Source organism: Rhinatrema bivittatum, chromosome 8 (genome assembly GCF_901001135.1).
Source record: "Rhinatrema bivittatum chromosome 8, aRhiBiv1.1, whole genome shotgun sequence".
NCBI lineage: Eukaryota > Metazoa > Chordata > Amphibia > Gymnophiona > Rhinatrematidae > Rhinatrema > Rhinatrema bivittatum.
In genome coordinates, this window is record NC_042622.1 from 169,365,895 (window position 1) to 169,388,809 (window position 22,915).

At 44.4% G+C, this 22,915-nt stretch overlaps 1 protein-coding gene and 1 non-coding gene across 19 annotated transcripts in view; one reads left to right on the plus strand and one right to left on the minus strand.

The window, feature by feature from the left end:
* The window catches only part of NCOR1 (nuclear receptor corepressor 1), a 372,787-nt gene that overhangs the window by 82,050 nt on the left and 267,822 nt on the right, over positions 1-22,915 (minus strand). For all 18 annotated transcript variants that reach the window (XM_029611288.1, XM_029611291.1, XM_029611302.1 and 15 more), the window contains 3 exons: positions 14,116-14,199; positions 12,814-13,070; positions 1,827-2,184 (listed from right to left, as the gene is read on the minus strand). In XM_029611288.1, coding sequence (XP_029467148.1) covers positions 1,827-2,184; positions 12,814-13,070; positions 14,116-14,199 — 699 coding nt within the window. The remainder of the gene's footprint in view (positions 1-1,826; positions 2,185-12,813; positions 13,071-14,115; positions 14,200-22,915) is intronic.
* TRNAI-UAU lies at positions 10,272-10,344 on the plus strand. Its single transcript has one exon. It is a non-coding gene; the product is annotated as a tRNA-Ile (tRNA).

A 22,915-nucleotide genomic window follows, 5' to 3' on the forward strand; every position in this document is an offset into this window, starting at 1 on the left:
TGGAATTTTTGCAACAGGGCTTGTCTAAGGATCTAGCCTATAGTTCCATTCGCATTAAGGTATCTACCTTGGGCGCTCTTTGAGGCAAAGGGCGAGGGAGGTCCTTGGCCTCACTTCTGGATGTGATTAATTTGTTTAAAAGGAGTCAAGCATTTGCAACCTCCGATCCGGAAGTTATGCCCAGATTGGAGCCTTAATCTGGACTTGCGTGTTTTTGTGTGGGGCTCTGTTTGAGCCTTTGCGGAAAGCAAAGCTGAAGGACTTGATTCCGAAGGCAGTGTTCCCTGTGGCCATCTGTTTGGCCAGACAGGTTTCAGTGTTACAGGCTCTGTCTTGCAGGGATCTCTTGCTGTGGATTTCCACTGATGGGATTTCCTTGTGGTGTTCTCCTTTCATGTTGATCAGTTGGTAGACCTTCCGGCTTTCCCAGTGGTCTAAGGATTCTCCGAGGGACAGGGAGCTATATCTTTTGGATGTGAGGAGTACTCTTATCTGGAGGTGACAAATAGCTTCCGGCACTCTGATCACCTTTTTTGTCCTGTATGGGGTTAGGAAGAAGGGAGAGAAGGCCTCTAAGACTACCATTTCCCATTGGTTGAAGGAGGCTAGTTGCATGGCCGTCAAGTTACAGTGGGGCTGAAGGTGCATTCCACAAGATCGCTGGCCACTGCCTGGACAGAATGTCAGTTGCTGTTGCCTTAGGAGATTTGTAGGGCAGCGGTGTGGTCCTTGCTGCATACTTTCACCAGACATTACCACTTAGATGTGCGGGCGCGGGAAGACGCGTCCTTTAGTTAAGAGTGTTCTGCATGCAGGTCTTTTGGGTTCCTGCCCAGTCTAGAGGTGCTTTGGTATATCCCACTTGTCTGAACTGATCTGGATATGTTCAGGAAAGGAAAACTGGTTCTTACCAATTGTCGTTCTTGTAATACTACAGATCAGTCCAGAGACCCATCCTGTCACTGTAGAAAGACTGTTTTTTTGTCAACTGGTGGGTCAAGTTGTTTGCTTTTCAGAGTATGTGGGCAGTTTTTGATCATGGTTTGGATTTTTCAAATTTAGTTTTTTGGGAGTGTTTTGGGCTCCAGTTTTTGAAGGTTTCCAACCCTATCGGTTTCCCTGTTTGCCCGAGAGAGGGGTTTCGGGGATACATCTTGGCTTGGGTACAGGTCAATACTGAAGAGGCTGCAGGTGGCACACACATATGCAGCAGTGCCTCAAAGATTTGTTTCTCTGACTCCATCTGCTGGTAGGGATGCAAAACCCACTTGTCTGGACTGATCTGTGGTATTAAAGGAACGAAAATTGGCAGGTAAGAAGCAGTTTTCCTTAGGTCATTGAGATCTCTTAGTCAGGAGCTTTTGATTGTGCCATCATCTCCAATGAGAGTGAAAGAGAATGGTGCATATCATTTAATTACCAGGATTTACTACTTTGGAATTCCTCCTCAGTAGACATACGTAGAGAATCCAACTATCCAAATTTAGGAAACTTATAAAGACTCAACTATTCAAGCAGGCATTTATACTCAATGGGCAAAGTGATCCATTTTAAAATTGACATCCTGTAACACATCTTGTTTCCTTGTCCCTTTTAGACTTGGTTGCTTGATGTTTAGGTTAGGAATTTTATATAACATATGTGTATTGTTTTATTGATTTGTTTTTACATTTTATGTAAATCACTCTAATTTATGATGAAAATTAAATAAACTAAACACTAGTGATACAGTGTATGTAGGACAGAACATGCACTGCAAACAGTAATATTTAGAGCATATTTCTTGAGTGTTGGAGAAGAGAAGACAGCAGTGATGAGAAACGCACCATCGTTTGCTCTTGCCATAGGTGAGCTTCTGGACATGGGGCTTTGATAGTTGATGGGGGTCCTCCTTGCACTTGTATCCTCATAGATCCCGGGGCTCAGCTGTGACTTGGGGGCCTCATGGAGAGTTGACCTGAGTACAGAAGGGCCAGAGTTCACCACCGATGTGTGACGGGAGCGAACAGCATCTGCTGCCTTCACGTCTTCGTATTTCCCACGCTCTACCACCTTCAGGTTCTCTGGCATCATTTCCATCTGTGGCATCCCACGGGGCAGCTTGCTGAGTCCCGTGATCAAAGACTTCACATTGTGCTTGATGGCAGACTGGCTGCTGCCAGCTTCATATTTTATAGGGGTGCCCTAGGGAAATTAAAAAAAATAAAAAATAAGATTATGTACTAGCAAATAGTGTCAGGGAAATTACAAGGAATTTTATTCCCAAATGCATTATTTGAAAGAAAAAATAGTAAAACCCTCCCCAAAATAGACTTTTGGAAATTAGGGTTAAAGTTACATTTTTATAGCCTGCCATGTGGATTTTACAGGAAACTGGAAACTACTGCAAGGAAAACATTAAAGCATTCAGGAAATTCAGTAAAATTTGAGTGTTTTCTTCATTCTAGAAAGCCTATAAATAACTTCTGAGAGTTGTGGACACAATGGCATGAATCAATCCTCTTCTGAGCAGTAGGAATTGTATCTTAGGACAGGGTAAAGGGTACACAGCTTTCTTTACACTTATTTTGGAAATGGAATTGGCTATTAAATATAAGTTCAAGAAATTTATCATCTCCTCCAAGCAGTGATCAGTTTGCAGTATCAAAATATTTGGAGAAAGTAATCTGAATTACATTAGTTGCAGGCCTCAGGGTGAACAAACATGGCATATTAGTCCAGCTTTTAATCTACCTAGTGTCACATTCTGAAAAGTTGTTCCCTGGGCCCACCACAGGAGGTCCCCAGTGGTGCTGCTCTTTCCATGGTCTCCTGCAGCACTCATGCAGAACTACATGCGGCACTACATTATAATATATGCAGTGCCGCCCATTGTATTTCATTCTAACATATCTGATCGGAGGCATGCGTACAGAACACAATGGAGAAAATACTTACCAGATAATTTCATTTTCCTTAGTGTAGACAGATGGACAGTTATGCTCCCTTGCCAGCAGATGGGGATGGAGTAAGATTGCAAAGCTGACATCACCCTAAATACACCCCTGCAGTGACCCTCAGCCCTCTAGCATTCTTTTCAAAAGCCACTGTGGACATACTAAAGGAAAAACCTTATTAAAAGCAAATAACTGTAACTGTACTCAACCAATTATAAACACTGAACCCCAGTGAGAATATAGATGCCCTGATCTAGCGACTGGATGATGGCTTACCTGTAAATCTCTTAGAATCAATATCCACTCCATGGGAAAATCTTTGGCACCCATCTTGAGCAGCCGTGGGCGGGATGCTGAGTCCCATCTGTCTAATACTAAGGAAAACAAAATTATCAGGTAAGTAATTTCTCCATTTCCTAGCGTGTAGCCAGATGGATTCAGGACAATGGGATGTTCAAAAGCTATTTCCAATCAGGGCGGGAGGCTGCCCGGGGTCCGGATAGCACCGCCCTTGCAAAGGCAGAATCCTCTCGGGCCTATATATTCAGGCGACAGAACTTGGAGAAGGAGGACTATGTCACCGCTCGAAAGATATGGACGGGAGACAGTAGTCTAGTTTCTGCCCATGAGACCGCCTAAGCCCTAGTGGAATGAGCTTTAACCTGAGAAGGTAATGGCTTTCCAGCCTCCACATAGGCTCCTGTGATCACCTCCTTATTCCAGCGAGCTATGATAGCCCATGAAGCTGATTTGCCCCGCTTCCTTCCACCGTGAAGGACAAACAGTTGGTCCATCTTTCGGATCGGTTCTGAAACTTCCAGATACCGCACCAAAAGTCTACTGACATTCAAATGACGGAGGCGGTGGTATTCTTCCATGCCCTTGTGCTTATCTAGGGAAGGCAACGAAATGGACCAATTCAAATGAAACTCCGAGACTACCTTTGGCAAGAAGGATGGAACGGTATGAAGTTGTAACGTTCCTGGAGTCATCCGGAGGAATGGTTCCCGACACGACAATGTCTGTAGTTTAGAGATGTGACGTGCCAAGCATATAGCCATCAGGAACACCGTTTTCAAGGTTAATCAACACAAGGAAAGACTGTGCAATGGCCAAAAGGAGGGCCCTACAAGGGAACCGGCCACCACAGGGGTGGCGAGAGGTTCTTCACCCCTTTCAGAAAATGGGCCACATCTGGATGAGCTGACAGGCAGGTTCCATTCACCTCGCCCCTGAAACAGGAGAGCGCCACTATCTGGACCTTCAAGGAGTTAAGCGTCAAACATTTATTCAAGCTGTTTTGCAAAAATTATATAATTAGTGGGATTTTGACTGTCCGATGGGGACCACTGCTTTCCTTACACCAGGTCTCAAAATACTCTCCAGACCCGCACATAAGCTAGAGACATAGAGAAATTCAATGTGCGGAGTAAGGTGGCAATTACTGCTCCAGAATATCCTCGCTTTATCAGGCGAGCCCTCTCAAGCCAGAACTGAGTCGGATTCTTGTGAAGGACTGGTCCCTGCTGTAGCAGGTCCCTATGCGGTGGGAGGCATAGGGCCAATCTGGAGCTACTAGTAGGACTAATCCCCTGTGGTGCTTGATTCTGTGAATGGCCCTGCCCAGAAGGGGCCATGGAGGGAAGGAGTATAGCAACTCTTCTTCGGGCCAGGTCTGAATGAAAGCGTTGATTCCCAGGGACCACTGATCTTTTCTGCGACTGAAGAATCAGGGAGCCTTCGCATTGTGAGATGCAGCCAGCAGGTTGATGGATGGGAGACCCCAGCGATCTACTATCAGCTGAAAGGCTTTGGCAGATGATGCCCACTCTCCTGGATCCAGACTCTTCCTGCTTAGAAAGTCTGCTCTGACATTTTCCTGAGCTGTGGTTGGCTGATATCATCTGTAGATTTATTTCCACCCATTCCATAAGTAGATCTCTCTCATGACACTTGCTGGCTTCTTGGTTCCACCCTGGTAGTTGATGTAGGCTACTGTCATTATCCAACATTGCAGATACTGCTTGACCCTGGAGTCTGTGGCTGAATTGTAGACACACCAATCTGACTGCCCGGGCTTCCAGGTGGTTGATGTTCCAGAGGGCCTCTTCCTCGGTCCAACGTCCCTGGACCGTCAGTTCCTTATAGTGAGCTCCCCAGTCCCGGAGGCATGTTGTGAGGATCAGCCAGTTCGGAGAGGATAGGGGTACACCCCTGCTCAGATGAGCTTCCTGTAGCCACCACTGGAGGCGAATCGAATAGTCTTGAGACTGCCACCATCAAACAGAGAACTTGGAGATAGCTCCACATCGTCGGGCGTATCATGCTCATTAACTGACGCATTTGGGACACCAACGTCCTTATTCGTGTGGTCGGAAGGAAGACCATGCCCTAGTTGGTGTCGAACCGGACTACCACATAGTCCCAGGACTTGCTTTTGTCCAGGTTGACAACCCAACCAAGTTCCTGAAGCAAGGAGGTCAACTCTGTTGGTCACCCGGAGACTCTCTTCCACGGACTTGGCCCAGATCAACCAGTCTCCAAAATACAGGTGATACCAGGATTCCCTCTTTTCTCAATGTTGCCGCTACGACCACCATAATCTTGGAAAATGTTCTTGGGGTGGTGGCTAGGCCAAAGGGCAATGCCCAGAACTGATAATGGCAATCCAGTACCGCAAAGCATAAGAAACGTTGGTGTTCTTGATGGATTGGCATATGTAGGTAGGCCTCGGATAGGTCCAGGGAGGTTAAGAACTCTCCCAATTTTATAGCCATTATCACGGAATGCAGGGTTTCCATGCGGAAATGATTCATTTGTAGATGTCAGTTGAAGCGTGAGGTCCAGGATGGGGCACAAGGAACCTTCCTTCTTGGGTCCGATGAAATAGATAGAATAAAGCCCCATATTTTCCTGGGGCGCAAGTACTGGGATTATAGCCCTCATCCTGAGGAGCCCTAAAAAGTAGTCTCCACTGCCTACTTCTTGTGCAGGGAGTGGCAAGGAAATATCATGAATGAGTGACCTCCAGTACCCATTTGTCCGAAGTGATCTCGACCCACCTTTCGTGTTTGCCAGCCCCTTTTCCAGCTGATCGGGCTGGAAGCCACGCCCCCACAGTGATGTCACTCTGTGGGGAGGCTGAAAAATCCGCCTGGGACGCCAGAGGCGCCCCGAGCCAGAGCGTCGCGCAACTTGTCGCGTCGACGAAGGAGTGCGACAAAGGAGCTCCTTTGTGCGCTCCTTCGTGCGCGATGAGTGTTGATGAGGGTGTCGCGCTGATGTTTGAGGATTGTCCCTTGGTTAGTCAATTTATTCCAGTGATTTCCGGTAATGGTGTGTATGGTTCCTTGCCTAAAAAGTTTCAGTATTCGAGTAAAGTTTTGCAGCATTCTCCATATTTAGTGAATATCCCATGGGTTGTCTCAAATTCAGGTTCTTCTTTTAGTGATGTAAAAATAGCTTTAATTAATGCTCAATCAGTTAGGAGTAAGTTTCAGCTCATTCATGATCTTATTACAGAGGAGAATCTTGATATTTTGTGTATTGTAGAGAGTTGGCTACTTGATTCCGATGTTGTTGCTTTAAACCAGCTTTGCGCCCGAATGGATATATCTCTTTTTCCCAGCCAAGAGTTACTGGCAGGGGTGGTGGTTTATTATTAATAGTTAGGGAATATTTTAAGTTAAAAACATTAAATCTTAGTGGGTCGTCATCACAGGAATTGTTGCTTGCTTATAATTCCTGTTTTTCAATTTGTTTGGTTTACTGTCCTCCTAAAATTTTGCATTCAAATCTCTCTTTATTATTTGAACAATTATTTCTTGCTCCAGTTTCCTTCAATAATATGATTTTATTGGGTGATTTTAATCTTTCTTTCAATCTTCTTGGAGTAGATTCTCAAGTGCAGCTGTGTTCTGATAGTCTATATTCCTTAGGCTGGTCTCAGATGGTAGATTCTCCTACGCATCGCTTAGGAAATATATTAGATTTAGTTTTTATGAACGAAAGTTCTAATTTAAAGCTAGTAGGTCCTATAAGTAACAAATTGGTTCCATGGTCAGATCATTCGTTGCTTAGTTTGTGTGTGCACGGCCCAACAGGAAGTTTCAATAATATTGATGCGGCGGAGCTTTATGAGAAAAGGTCCTCATTTGATATTAGTAGTTTAAAAGAAATTCTTAATAACATCCCAGAAATTTCTGATAATACTGATTTAAATGCGTTTTTCAATGAGTGGATTTCTTATTTAATTACTTCTATTGATAGGATTGCACCATTGAAATCTTTTTCTTCTTCTGATTCTAAGAGGAAGAAGTCATGTCCTTGGAATTCTCCTGTTTTAATCTTGTTACGACAACAGTTACGTAAATCTGAACGCAAATGGTCTAAACATCCTTCTTCTGACAATGCTAGTTTATTTCGATCTTTATTAAAAAATTATCTGCTGTTTTAGATGCTAAAAAGAATTTCTATGCTAAAAAGATAAATGAATTTGGTTATGACTCTAAAGCATTATTTACATTAGTCCATAGACTGACTGAAAAGCAGGGGGTTAGAAAGTCCTGCGATTCTTCCATGTTAAATGTTGAATCATTTGTTCAGTATTTCTCTGATAAATTAGAAAAACTACTCTCTACCTTCAAGGATGTTCCTTTATGGTACCTTGAGAAACAGGATTGTGGCCCCTCTTTATGGTCGGAATTTGTACAGGTATCTTCTGTCCAAATAGCAAGTTTAATTGCTAATCTTAATAATACCATGTGTCCATTTTTGAAAATTTCAACAATTACATTTAAAGAGATTTTCAAACTCATGAAAGTTTTGTTTACTTCTTTAGTTAATTTTTCTCTTAGCTCTGGTACAATGCCTATGATGTTAAAATCTGCATTGGTGAAACCTTTATTAAAAAAACCAGCTTTAGATGCCACTAAAGTAGAAAATTATAGGCCCATTTCATCGCTTCCTTTACCTACTAAAGTTATTGAAGGGATTGTATTACAACAATTCACCAATTTTCTTGAGACACATGATATCTTAAAGTCCCCATCAATTTGGTTTTCGTCGAGGTCTCAGTACTGAGCTATTGTTAATTTCTTTAGTCAATTGTATCAAAAGAGGACTAGACAGTGGCCAACTATTTATATTAGTCTCGCTTAATATTACTTCAGCTTTTGACTCTATAGATCATAAAATACTACTGTTCCGTTTAAGAGAATGCGGCATCACTGGAACAGTATATAATTGGTTTGAGAATTATCTTACTGAACGTTCTCAGATGGTCAAATTTAATAGTCGTTGTTCTGAAGCCCTTCCATTAAAGGTTGGGGTCCCACAGGGCTCAGCCCTTTCTGCCATGTTGTTCAATGTATATCTTGCTTTTTCAAACTGCGATTATTGGTTGGTTTACGTCATTTGTTTCATTTGTTTCATGAAAAAGATTTCTTGACTGTGGTTCGAGCTATCATTTTCCCGCACATTGATTATTGCAATGGATTGTATATTGGGTTACCGAGATGTCGAATTCAGCCAGTTCAGCTATTATTGAATTCTGCTGCTAGGTTGGTATCTAACCTAAAACGTCGTGATAGGATATCACCAGTTTTAAGCAAACTTAATTGGCTACCAGTTTCCGAAAGGATTTTGTTTAAAATAGGAATGATTATTTTCAAACTCCGTATGAGTGATTCTCCATTTTGGTTTAATGCTCTTTTAAGAATTCACAAACCAGCTAGATGTTTGAGATCTTCCCAGCTGAATTTTCTTGAAGTTCCTTCTATCCGTCAAGCTCGCTTGTTCAGTACTAGAAAGACTTCTTTCTCAGTTGCGGCGCCCTCACAATGGAATTTGATCCCTCTTGATTTAAGATCTCTGGACGATCTTAAGAAATTCAAAACATCTTATAAAGATTTTCTTCTCACCCGTGTTTTTGAGATGTAATGTAATGAAGTTAATGTCATCTAACTGATTAAGAATTTTTCTTTATAGTATACTTGAGATGTACTGTAATGAAGTTAATGTCATCTGACTTCATACACAAATGCGACAATGGTTTGTCTGCTGACTTGATGTTTGATGATTCTTTTATTATTTAATTTTTGTTTATTTAAATTTTTGTGGAGTTTAGTCTTTGCCAAATTTTTATTGTAATGTTGTGTGTGTTATTATGTACATCGCTTAGGCCAATTGTGTTAAGCGATTAATAAATTTTTAAAAAAGAAAGAAAAAAAAGAGGGAAAAGTCTTCCCCCATCTCCTCGTTCCGAGGGTGGGTCGGCAAATTTCATTGGGGGGTTTGGGATGAACCTGAACCCGACCCTGCTCCTCTCTTGGGCCGAATACGAAAGACTGAGGCCTCACAAAGGACCAAGACCTCTGAAATGTCCAGTTTTTGTAGGAACGAATGCGTTGGGAGCCCCTGGATTGACCCCTCATAGGCGAGGGGCGCTGTAACTGCTTTCACTTATCTTCTGGTAGCCGGAGAACTGGAGATTCACTCCATTTACTGGCCCACTTTTCCAATTCGCTTCCAAAAATGAGTGATCCTTTAGAGGTCATCTTTGTAAGATTTGCCTTGGAGGTTCCGTCTGCTGACCAATTCCGCAGCCATAACTGTCTTCTGGCTGCTACTACTGAGGCCACTCCTCTGGCCAAAGTATGGACTAGATCAGAGTCCGCTTCTGCTAAAAAGGCGGCAGCGGTTTCCATAACTGTTCTGGAATTCACCCCCGAGTCATCCACTTCTTGAGAGAGAAGTAGGTTCGAACGAGCTATCAGGGCATAACACGAAGCAATCTGTAAGGTCATTGCTGCTGCGTCAAAGGCCTGTTTAAGGATGGACTCCATCCATCTACTTGCGCATCTTTTAAGACCGCTCCCTACCTTCACAGGGATGATAGTTCGCTTAGAGATGGCACAGACCAGCGCATCCACTTTAGGGAAATGCAAACGCTCTCTCACTGCTGGATCCAGTAGGTATAAAGCTTCTAACGCTCATCCCCCTTTAAAACTTGCTACTGGGGCATCCCATTCCAGGTAAATCAACTCCTAGATGGCTTCCAGTACTGGAAAGTAGCAAGAGGCTTTCTGTAGGGAAATCAGAATGGGATTCTTGTTTGTTTCCATCACATAGTCTGCCCCAGGAACTCCCAGCATGTTCAGTTCGTCTCTATGGAAAATCCGTAACATGGTCCGATACGGTTCTAAACCAGGAGGAATTTCCCCATCTTCCAAGGAATCCATATCCTCTTCATCCGTACCATCTGGGTCCTTGCCAGGGATACCCTTGGTGAGGCAAGGAATACCTCGGGGTCTGCCGATAGGACTGGGAGAGGGAGGCTCTGTAGCTCAATAGTTAGAGCACTGGTCTTATAAACCAGGGGTCATGAGTTCAATTCTCATCAGGGCCTTCAACTATGCATGTGCAAGTCCAAAGAAAAAGCTGGCTTTGTCTTCTTCACTCTTCCTCAGATTCTTCAAACTGCTCTCTCAGTTGCAACTCTAATTTCTAGTGTTCCAATGCTGGCTGCTTTTCAAAGAGGCATGGGGATACACACTGTGGATCCCTAAAAGGCTAGAGGAAGCGGCAAGAAGCGGCAGTTACTACCCTTAAGAGAAACAATGGGGTAGCATGGAGCAGCGGTGACTGCCTTAGGAAGTTTGCTGGCCAGATTAGATAGACCATTTTGGTCTTTTTCTGCCGTCATTACTATGTTACTATGGTTGAGGTTCCATCCAGAAAGGGGCAAGTAAGGTAACAGTCTGCACCTGTACGAAGGCTTGAAGGCCCTGAAAATTTCCAACCAAGAGAAGGCAGATGGATCCATGCCTAACCCAGGAGGTACTGGGGTAGGTGTGCTTAATTTCCCTCTCCCATGAATGACCCAGTCCCGGGAGTACTCAGATCCACGGTACTTCTAGTTATGGCTATGGCTAACCCATCCTCTGAATAGGATGAGCCAGACTTAGCAAAGACCGGGGAGGCCAACTCTCCCTGGGTTTCCTCACAGTGCTGGCATAAGTTGGAATCCAGGTCAGACTGTGAAGCCCTAATATGACAAGCAGCGCAGGGAGAAAGGGTGCTTATGTTTCTTGGCTGCTGGAGCCATTGGCGGCACTGTGTGTTCTGTCGGCTCGCACTTAAAATTTTATGCGCACAGATTTCGGGTGCCTAGGTGAGACATGGTGAGATGCCCGCACAGCCCTTGCACCCGACTTTAGCTGTATTCTGTGCTTAGTTGGTTGTGTGCGTATGTACGTGCTTGCGCAGAGCCAACGCACCGCATGTACCGATGTTCTATAGAGGGCAATTCGGCACGCACAAAGATGTGCGCAAGATGGCGCCGCTGCAGCCTATCATGTGGTGTGCCGACCAAGCATAAAGCGGGGCTGCTCAACCTGCTCGGAAGCCCAGTTCCCCTTATCCTAACGGGATCGGGAACCTAGTCTGTATAGTGCACTGAGCAAGGAGACTGGAGGAAGTCTTACCGAAACCCCTCCAATGTTTCTAAATCAGGAGGTAAATCATCTTCTGTTTTATTTATTTATTTAACTTTCCTGGGCTCAGCGCTTACCGGCTGAGTACAGAAATGGTCTCCGACTGCAGGGGGAGAGGGCTTTGGCTGTCACCGCTGCGCTCGGCTTCCTGCACCCGCTGCCTTTCAGCTTCTTAAGCAGCAAAGTCCATGCCGGGAACCGGCTACTGGACCAAGGCACACCTCTGAAGGATCTTGGAAATCGCCTCAAGAATTCTCAACTGAGGGAGGGACCTTTAGGTATCACCACAGGAGAACAGGGCTCAATTTTTTTCTCCAATTTAAATGTAGAATTTCTCCTTCCAAAAAATACAGCAATCCCCATAGTGAGAGGTACATCCACCATCTGCTTGAGACGGAGAAATACTGAAGGGCTGAGGTCACTGCAGCTGTGTATCTAGGGTGACGTCAGCTTTGAAATCTGACTCAGTCTCCATCTGCTGGCAGGGGAGCATAACCCATTGGTCCTGAGTCCATCTGGCTACACACTAGGAAAGCTAGGATCTACCCTTCCCCAAAGCTTCTCAGAGAAGACTCATCTTGACAGCTCAGCCACAGAAATACTGCTGGGTGCTACCTCTCTTATGTACTGAATAGAACGTTTCTGCCAATCTACAACTCAAGGTTCATTAACAATAAACAGTCACATTGTGCTTGCCTGCTTACAAACAAAGCATTAGCAGAATGGCATCTGTTTTCTAAGCTTCAGTCTACCATTTAAAATGCCTGGTCTAACACAACCCTCTCGTTATGCGTCTGCTGTCTGAATTTTATGCCATCAACTAGGTCACTGACTCTTTCAGATTTTATTTGTAATTATGTTTTGACTGATTTTTATAATTTTCTCTCTTTTTAGTTATTTCACAGCAACAATGAGACCCTGAATGAAGCAGATGGATATTGCTAGAACACTGCCAGTGTTGGGCGTTCTTTTGGATAATCTTTCATTCTCGGATTTTGACATCACAATATGGGGCTGCCTTGACGTGGATTACAAGCCAAGTTTGTCATTGTACTATTTGGGCCGTTTGACTCAAACAAGTTCAATTGTGTTAAAGAACTGGCTTAAAGATTTAAATATTTTATGTACAAAAGAAAAAGCAAAGCTTTCATAGGACATATTTCCATACTCATAGGTAAATGATTAGAATTGATATTAGTGTCACATACACTTGGGAGTGAGTCTGAGGAAATCTATAGGATATCACTGAGTCAGTGCCTTGCATGCTCACCTGCTCCTTCATGTTTTTCATCACCATTTAAATCTATCATTAAACCAGTGGTGATTTATTGCTGGCCCACTGATCCCAAGGAATGGAAGTCCAACTGAGCGTTTGCTCTCACCTGGGAAATAGATCCTTCTATGATTGGCCTGCCTCCCTGCACAATTTCTGGAGTCTTACGGCTCTCCTGCCCTAGCAGGTCTTGCCGTGGAATCTCATGGATAGAGCGGCCCATTTCTTTAATGGTGGTGACGCCATCATACGCTTTGCCTTTGGTAATGGCTCCTTCAAATGTCCGTATGGGGGAACTCTCTCGTTTAATCTGCTTGGGATACTTCAGGCCCTCTTCAAAACTCTCCGCAGTTGTCCTTGGGGTACCTAGAAAGGAGAAAAGAAAAGGGAATTGAGCTCTTTGCTATATGGATATATTTACTATAATACCCAAATCAAAATGTAAGTGTCACCTAAATGGGATTGCTTCCTAGTCTACACGCTTAGCACTTGTGAAATTCTGCTGACCAGATCTAGCTCTGCAATAGCAATATATATTGAAAATACAATTCCTGACTATGAAGCCGCTCTTCAGACGTTCTCTCTCATATCTTTAGTAAATGGGAAGGAGAAATAAAGGCGCATAGGTCTAAAAGAACAGAATGCCACTGGACTGTAATGTGTAAAGAAGCTAATCTGATGCAGTCTCACAGTTAAAACAATCTTCATAATGGTCACATCACAAACATAAAACAGAGCATCATGGTAATGAGAGAAAAAAAGTAGTGTCATTAAACGAGAAGCTACTATCTTAAAAAAAGAGATTCCTATCAAAAACAGTGGAACTTCCATAAGCAGTATAAATATCACATGGTCTCCTAGCAAGCCCCTATTCACCCACTTGTTGCCACTAACCTGCTGTAACTCGTCTGGTTTTGTTCCACTTTAAAAAGATTTTTTACCCGCTGTATCCAACGTTCAGAGCAGGGAACATCAATACATTCACAATCTAAATCTGCAATCCTGTACTGTGAGCACACCCCTTTTCCAGGTCCAGACTTTATAACTCTTTCCAGCCAGAATAACCTTCCTCTAAGCTTAATACTCTGAGATCTTAGATTTCTGAAGGATGATTTTCTTCACCGATCCACCAAGCATGAGATAGAACCAAGCAAAGAAGGATGTATGGAGAAAACCAGGCAGAAAATCAATCTGCAGATGAAGAGAGCAGATCCCTGAATGTGGGAAGAGCAGCAGCAGCTATTACCCTGGAATAAACTCAGACTATGTTAAGGTGCAAGCCTGGTTTGTGGTACTGGCCTGCAGTGCAGCTAAGGCTGCAATGGGCCGATTTTCCATTCTATTTCAATAGGAAAACATGTTTGTGTGCAGGGTCCAGTGGGTTGTGCAGCAGGGTCCCTGAAGTGTTCACCTTGCATTATTGAGCCAGTTAGGATGGGTCTCTCTTTTGTTTCAGCATGAGGACTCCCTCTGGGCAGTGCACGGCATATTAACCCTGGAATAACCACAAACAATTTACAAAATTTAAAGATGACCAAGTCAAGCTTAAATAATGGAAAACATAACACAAGATTTGTCATACTGGGTCAAACAGAGGATCCATCAAGCCCAATATCCTGTTTCCACAGTGGCCAAGCCAGGTCACAAGTACCTGGCAGGATCCCAAGCAGTAGATAGATTCCATGTTGCTAACACCCAGGGATAAGAAGTTTTTTCCACCAAATGTATCTGATTAATAACAGTTTATGACTTCTCCAAGAACTTCTCCAAACTTTTTTAAACCCAACTACATTAACTGCCTTAATCACATCCTCTGGCAATGAATTCCAAAGCTTAACTGTGCATTGAGCAAAAAAGAATTTTCTCCAATTTGTGTGCTACTTTACTAATTGCATGGAGCGTTCCCTAGTTTTTATATAATTTGATAGTAATAAATAACTGATTCACATTTACCTATTCTAGTCCTCATGTTTTTATAGACCTTTATAATATCTCTCAATAGCCATCTCTTCTCCAAGCTGAACAACCCTAACCTCTTTAGCCTTTCCTCAAAGGGAAGTCATTCCATGCCCTTTTTCATGCGGGTTGCCCTTCTCTGTACCTTCTCCAGTGCAACTATATCTTTTCTGAGTTGCAGCGACCAGAATTGCACACAGTATTTAAGGTGCAGTCTCACCATGGAGTGACACAGAGGCATTATGACATTCGCTGTGTTATTCACCATTCCCTTCCTAATAATACCTAACATTCAGGGTCATTCATCAAAATGTGTTATGGCGTTAACGCCATAACACACACGATAGTCCCAGTACCGCGATGCTCGAATGCAAATTTTTGAAAAGGGCGGGACCGGGGAGGGGTTTGGGCAGGATTAATGAAAATGAGGGGCATTCTCGCATGATGTGATAGCATAATGAACGCTATTGCACGTTTTTAATGTTGGAAATAACTACACCTTTTTTCCTGGCATTAAGCTGTGCAATATGCCCAAAACGGCATATAGAGTCCATCAAGCTAGGGCGAGAGAACATTGTAGAAATCACATCTTTGTGAGACTTTCCTCACTCCAAATGATGTCAAATCTTCACTGAGGTGTACTTTGCTATTCGTACATCTCACTCTGCATGTCAAAGTGGCCCCAAAACCCTAAACCACCACAAAAACCTCACCTCAAGTAAATAGCTTGCCCTTCTAGAGTGATTATAAATAGTTGACTACTATGAAGGCCTTATAAAGAGTCTCTCTCATCGCGGGCGTATCTAGAGGTTAGTTTGCTTTTTTTGTCTGCTGCAGCACACTGAGCCAACAATTTCAATGTATTATCCACTATGATGCCTAGATCTCTTTCCTGAGTAGTAGCTCCTAATATAGAACCTAACATCGTCTAACTACAGCATAGATTATTATTCCCTATATACATCACCTTGCATTTGTCCATATTACATTTCATCTGCCAGATATGCACGCCCAATCTTCCAGTCTTGAAAGGTCCTCCTGCAATTTATCTCAATCTGCCTGTGATTTAACTTCTCTGAATAACTGTGTGTCAATTGCAAATTTAAATCACTTCACTCATTATATCCCTTTCCAGATCATTTTTAAATATATAAAAAAAAAAATTCAAGGATAGCAGGTGTCATGGCATGAAGTTGGAGGGAGGAAAGTTTATATAATAAATGGTATTTTCTCATCCTTCTAAGAGAAAGGAAAATTGTTTATCATCTGCTAATTTTTGTTCCTGGAATACCACAGATCAGTCCAGTCAAGTGGGTTTAGGCATCCCTAACAGTAGATGGAGGACAAGAATAGAAACTTTTCAGGCACTGCTACATAACGGAGAGTGCCACTTGCAATCCCTCAGTACTGCAAGAAAAACAAATACAGAGGAAAGTGAACCATGCAAATAAATACGAAAGCAACAAGAATGGTACACAAAAACAATATTGTTATAAATATATAATAAAATAAATATTTAAAATGTTTGACAAGATATTTCAAATGTAATATCAATAAAGGCATTTTTACAATAAAATCAAACAAAATTAGCACAATGATGTATCCAATACACCTGACATGGCCATGATTCGACAAGATGTCTGCTTCAGGGGTGATTATAGATTTGATCGTCCAAGATTATTCTTGGTCCTAGAGCTACCAGAATACTCTTTGTCCCACCCTGACGATTGATGTTCGCCACTGCCATTGCATTATCCAAGAAAACTCGCACAGCCCAGCCTTGAACCATCGGAAGAAAAGCCACCAATGACTTGCGACCTGCCCTTGTTTTCAAACGATTGATCGACGAGGATGCTTCCATTACCGACCACTGACCTTGGGCTGCTCCCCAACCCTTGAAGCTGGCAACTGTGGTCACCACTACCCAGTCAGAAACCTCCAATCCCACTCCTTTCTCCAAATTGGGACGCGACAGCCATCACGACTGGACCTGGAACCCCACCTGAAGTGGCAATGGAAGCTGAAACTCCTCTGATAGATTCCAATGGGACAAAAGTTCCCTCTGCAGAGGCCGCACGTGAGCAAATGCCCATGGAACTAACTCCAGCGTAGATGCCATAGAACTCAGGACCGGCAAATAATCCCAGACCCTGGGAACGGCCAACCACAGTAGTTGAAGCCCCTGAAACTACAACTTCGAAATTCTGTCCAAGGTAAGGAACACCTTCCCTATTCGGGTATCAAACCGTGCCCCCAGATATTCCAACGACTGGGATGGCTCCAGATGGCTCTCTGTCAAGTTCACCACCCAGCTCAGAGACTGCAACATCTCCAAGACCCGCCGAATCAAGTGGTGACATGCCGCTTCTGACTTCGCCCAGATTAGCCAGTCGTCTAGGTATTGGTGAACTAGAATCCCTTCCCTCCTCAGCACCTCTGCTACCACCACCATCACTTTCATGAATGTCTGTGGCATTGTCACTAACCCGAAGGGAAGAGCCCGAAACTGAAAATGCTCCCCTAGTACTATGAACTGCAGAAACTTCTGATGTTCTGAATGTATTGGGATATGAAGATTGGCTTCCGTTAAATCCAACAATGCCAGAAACTCTCCTTTGCAAACTATTACAGTTCGCAGTGTTTCCATTCAAAAATGCGGGACCTGCAGCACTGCATTGACCTTCTGCAGATCAAGAATGGGCTGAAAGGTGCCCTCTTTTTTGGGAACTATGAAGTACACTGAATACCTTCCCTTTTCCCTGCTTCTCTGGAGGAACTTGGACAATTGCGTCCAGGCACCTCAACCACTGCAATGTTTCCCCCGAACCGCCTCTCACTTGATGCGGGAGGTGCAATGGGACACCATGTAGGCTTCCTAGACAGGGTGAGAAAATTCTAAAGCATAACTGTTTCTTATCACCTCTAGAACCCATTGATCCGACATGATCTTGGTCCACTCCTCGTAAAAGAGGGCTAGTCTCCTCCCAATGGCTTCCAAGAGTGGACGAACCTGACTTCAATGAAAGGCCATACTCCTTCCAGTCCCTTTACCGGAACTGTCCTGGGATGGTTTACACACCCCCTGAAAGGACTGCTGTCTTCCTGAGCCCTGCTTCTGTCCCAAAGCCACAGAACTCCTTTTGAAGCGAAATCTTTTCACATCTCGAAAACAAGATCTCGGTGGGAAAGTCTTCCTTCCGACCTTTCTATTCTCTGGCAACTTATTCCATTTTGACTCGACCAACTGCTTTACTAACTGCTCCAAATCCTCTCTGAATAACAGCGTTCCTTTAAAATGAAGACTACACAGCTGCAACTTGGACCACCCATCCACAGCCCAATTACACAACCACAGCAGTCTCCACGCCACCACTGCAGAAACCATGTTCCTAACGGCCGGCCTGACCAAGTTGTACAGTGCATCTGGCCACATAGGCCACCCCAGCTTCCAACTGGGCCGCCTGCTTGGAGTCGGCGGCCACACTCAAGTTCTTTTCCTGCACCTTCTGCACACAGTGCAAACAGGCCCTCTGCAAGACTTCAAACATCCTCTTCAACTGAATCTCCAGCCTTTGGTCCTGGACATTCTTCAATGCAGCAGCTCCTGCCATCAGGATGGTCATCTTCTTGGTCACCACAGACACCACTGCATCCACTTTTGGAAGCCTCAAAAGCTCTGTCTCTTCCGGCAAAGGGTACAACTTAGCCATAACCCTGGCTACCTTAAGGCCTGCTTCAGGAGTATCCTACTCCGGGACCACCAACTTCTTTCCCTTCTTTGGTAAAAGAAAGGTCTTTGGAGGCCCACGCAGCCCATCTAGGGCTGGATCCACCCCCTCGTTGTCGAACTCTTTCTGAGTGACCTTGAATCCCAGTACCTCTAGCATACGGGGAATAATAGGACCAACTCATCACAGAACAAGCTAACTACACCCTGGGGTCATCTCCTTCCTCGACAGGAACCTCCTCTGCATCCTTATCCACAGCAGGCACAGCACCCACAGGCGCATCTCCAAGATCAGCTGCCCGGATCATCTCCAGGATCATCCAGATTCTCTCCAGGGTCATCCCCCGGATCTTCCTGAATATAGTCTGTGCCCTCCAAATCTTCCGAAGATGCTGCATCTCCACCCGGACGTCCCAGCCCTAAGAGACGATACAATCCTCCTGACCTAGTCTGCGCAGAAACTCTATGCTTCTTCGCCAGGCGTTGAGGCTTCTGGGAGGATAGGCGCTTATTTCCTGCTTCCCGTTTTGCCAGATAGGCCTTATGGAGTAGGACGAAATCTGTGGAAAAATCTTCAGTCACTAGACTCCCTATCCACAGCCTCCTTACTCAGCTCCTCTGTCCCCTCTCTGTCCACTACAGCATCCTGACACATCAGAGTGAGAGGTGGCTGGGAATCCCTGGGCTCCCTAGTCACTGCCTGCCTTGCACCACATGCAGAACATATGGCTGTCGCCCCCCGCCCCCTAAACGGGTCCTGCTGAGTGGTTGCATTTGTTACCTGCAGTCTCCATGGAGCGTCCCTCAACTCCAGAGACAAAGGCAGCATACAACAAGGCCGTATTTAGTAGCGATTGGTGCAAACCACAGGCCCTGCACCCTTTCCAGCTCACCTCAGGAGGTGCCATCACTCTACAGCAGGGGTCGGGAACCCATGGCTCTTTTGATGGCTGCATCTGGCTCGCAGACAAATCTACTAAATAAGTGTGTCGCCAAACTTTCCAGTCCCCCGCTGACCCAGCTGCTCCCCGGTCCTCCTCCGCTCGGGCTTAAAATGCTGTCAGCCCGGGCGGAACGCGGCAGAATAGCTGAGTCGGCGGCACCAGCATGCTCTCTTCTTCCCGCCCCGCGCCCCAGAAGAGGAAGTGGTGAGCATCGGGTGCGTGCGTGGTAAGAAGAGACCACGCTAGTGTGGTCAGCGTCGGCCCGAAGAGCAGAAGAGAGGCGCGCAGAAAAATGAAGAAGAACGTCAACCCCTGCGGCCGATGGGACTCCTCCTCCACGAGGGCTGAAAATGAAGGAGGTTAGCGTTGGGAGGAGGCTGCTGCTGCCGCGAGTTCCCAGGGTGGGGGTGGGGGAGAGAGAGAGTGAATGAGCAAGCAAGCATGTGTGAGTGAGATCCTGTGTGTGTGAGTGAGAGATTGCATGTATATGAATGATTGAGAGCCTGTATATGTGAAAGAGAGTATGTCTGTGATTGAGAGCCTGCCTGTGAGAGAGAGAGCATGAATGTAAGTGTATGATTGAGAACCTGTATGTGTAAGTTTGTGATTGAAAACCTGTTTGTGTGAAAGAGTATGTGTGTATGATTGAGATCCTTTCTGTGTGAGAGAGATCATGTGTATGTATGATTAAGAGCCTGTGTGTATAAGTAAGAGAGAGCATATGTGTCTGTGTGTGATTGAGAGCTGGTTTAGGTGATGGAGCATGTGAGTATGTGATTGAGAGCCTGTGTTTAAATGAGAGAAAGAGAGGACATGTTTGTAAGCATGTGAATGAGAGTCTGTGTGTGAGAGATAAAGACAGCATGTATTTATGTGATTGAAAGCCTGTGTGTGTGTGTAAGCATGAAAAGATAGACAGCATGTGTGTAAATGTGTAATTAAGAGCCTATATAAAAGTGAGAGAGAAAAAGCATGTGTATATGTGAGTGACTGAGAGCATGTGTATATAGGTGTGTAATTGAGAGCCAGTGTGAGAGAGAGCGCTGGTATGTGACAGAGAGGAGAAAGTTCCAAGCAAACCAACCCTCCTCCTGCTAATTCAGAACAATCTCAGGACACCTGGATATCAAACGTTCCCAGGTATGCAGAACAAAAAAAGTTTTTGTATCCTTATTATTTTTCATTACTGGGTCTTTGTGTCTGCTATTTTGAAATATTTTGTTGGTATCTGGAAATTTTTTATATGAGTTTTTAATTATTGGATATTCCACTCATCAGCTGTTTCGAAATATGTTCTTTTTGTTAGTACAGTTTTACTGCTGATGATTTTATATTTCTTGATTTGTTTTATAAGGATGGGTGATGTTTCTTTTTTCCTTTGTTACACTGCATACAGAGACTCTGGCTTGTTGCAGTTTCCATTTCAGTTTTTTCTCCATGCTTCTTCTTATGCGTTTTGGTCTCTTTATTCTATGTTAGGTGAGGGACAGCACGTGATTCAGGTGAGGTTTTCTGCTGGCGTGTAGTTTCTGTGTAGGACTCTATAGCAGCCTGACTTGGTCCGTTTTCCTAATAGGAGATGTATTGGTGTCTTAAGGCCTGGTGTAATATTTTCAGAGACTTATTTTACTTTAAAAGTGTGATCTTACATAAAATGCACACATTTACTTGTATGTAGTTTTAAACATATTGTATGGCTCTCATGGAATTACATTTTAAAATATGTGGCGTTCATGGCTCTCTCAGCCAAAAAGGTTCCTGACCCCTGCTCTACAGCTTGCTGCAACTGGCCCACCAAAAAAATTGCACCACAATTCCAGCCACTTCCCGACAATACAGCCAAATAGCCCCTCCTCAACCACCAAGCAGACCGCAAGTGCTGCTGTGGAGCCATGGGCTCTTTATCATACCCCAATCAGGTCCTGGACACACTGATTCTGCTGCTCACACAGCACTGCACTTTTCCTCTCTTTTCTTTTTAAGCGACAGTGCCCCCAAAAGAAGTCAAGAAAATTCATAAATACTTTCTTGCTTCTGGTGCTTCTGGCTGCCAGCTGAGGTAAAGAAGGCGGAGAGGGCAAGGGAACCAGGACCCCTGGCTGTCACTCCCTTCCCCCTACTTGTTGAGGGTTGAGCCAATTCAGGGATCTCCAAGCCCCTGCTCACCTGCTCTACCTGAGGAATGGCCCACGAAGGAACCTAACATCTCAGGGAGCTTCCACGAACCCGTGTGTTACTATCTTTTCTTCTCCTTCTCCTTTTTTCTTTTCAAAACTTCAGACTGCAGGTTTGTACCTCTACTATCTGCTGAAATCAGAGAAATACTGAGGTACTGCAGGAGGTACTCTCGGTTATGTAGCAGTGCCTGAAAAGTTGTTGTTCTCTGCCTCCAACTGCTGGTAGGGATGCAAATCCCACTTGTCTGGACTGATCTGAGGTATGAATAGGAATGGTAGATACCTGGAAAAATCCAAGAGTAGAAGTGGTAGAAACAGCTCAGCATCAGAATTTAAAGCACGCTTGGGACAGAGATTTAATCTACCTATTTATTTTGATTTATATTCCAGTTTATAGAGAACAGGGGTGAGAAGTTGCAGTATGGTAAAAAGCCCATCCTTCAAATCCTAGAGATTAGACGGAAGGGAGAGGCAATTTGGAGAAAACAAACAGGCCGATACAGAGCCGTGCTCTCAGCCAAGCGCACAGTTTAGCCCCCATTTGGCCGCGCGTTTTAGATGCGCTATTATTACCCCTTATACTGTAAGGAGTAATAGCGCATGGCCAACCACCCCAAAACTAATAGGCTCATCACATGCAAATGCATGTTGATGAGCCTATTAGTTATTACCCCGGAATACTGAAAGTAAAATGTGCGACCTTAGAAAGCACCGGGAAAGTGTACAGAAAAGCAGAAAAAAATGGTTTTCTGTACACCCTCCAACTTAATATCACAGCGATATTAAGTCGAAGGCACCAAAAGTAAAAAAATAAATAAATCTCTCCCCCCCCCCCCCCCAAAAAAATCTGCCTGCTGGTTGGCGGGTTCGAATACAGACACTCAATTTTGCCGGCGTCCATTTTCTGAACCCGTGGCTGACAGCGGGTTTGACAACCGACGTCGGTAAAATTAAGTGTCGGTTATAGAACCTGCTGACAGCCGCTGCTTCTGCTAATAAGGAGGCGCTAGGGACGTGCTATTGTCCCTAGCTTCTCCTTATTAGCACAACACCTAATTTAAATAGAGAATCACGCGCCCAGGAGAAGTGCCTGGGCACATGACGGAAGAGCGGGCGTTCAACACGAAGCGCCAGCTCTCTCACATTTTTTACTGAATCGGCCTGAAAGTGATTTGGTGGATAAAGGAAACCCAACCTGGCAATACTGCAGGCCAAGGAGTAACCAGCAGACTATAATTAACTGGGTCATTGCCGGCAGGCTGGTAGTGGCAGAGTACAGTCCAGCAAAGTAAAAAGGAGAAAACAAGGAATGGATCAGGAAAACACAACCTAATGATAAAGTGGCTATGGAGTAGAGGGAATGCTATCCCACAAAGTAAGTGGGTTGATGCTAGAAAGTTGGCGATT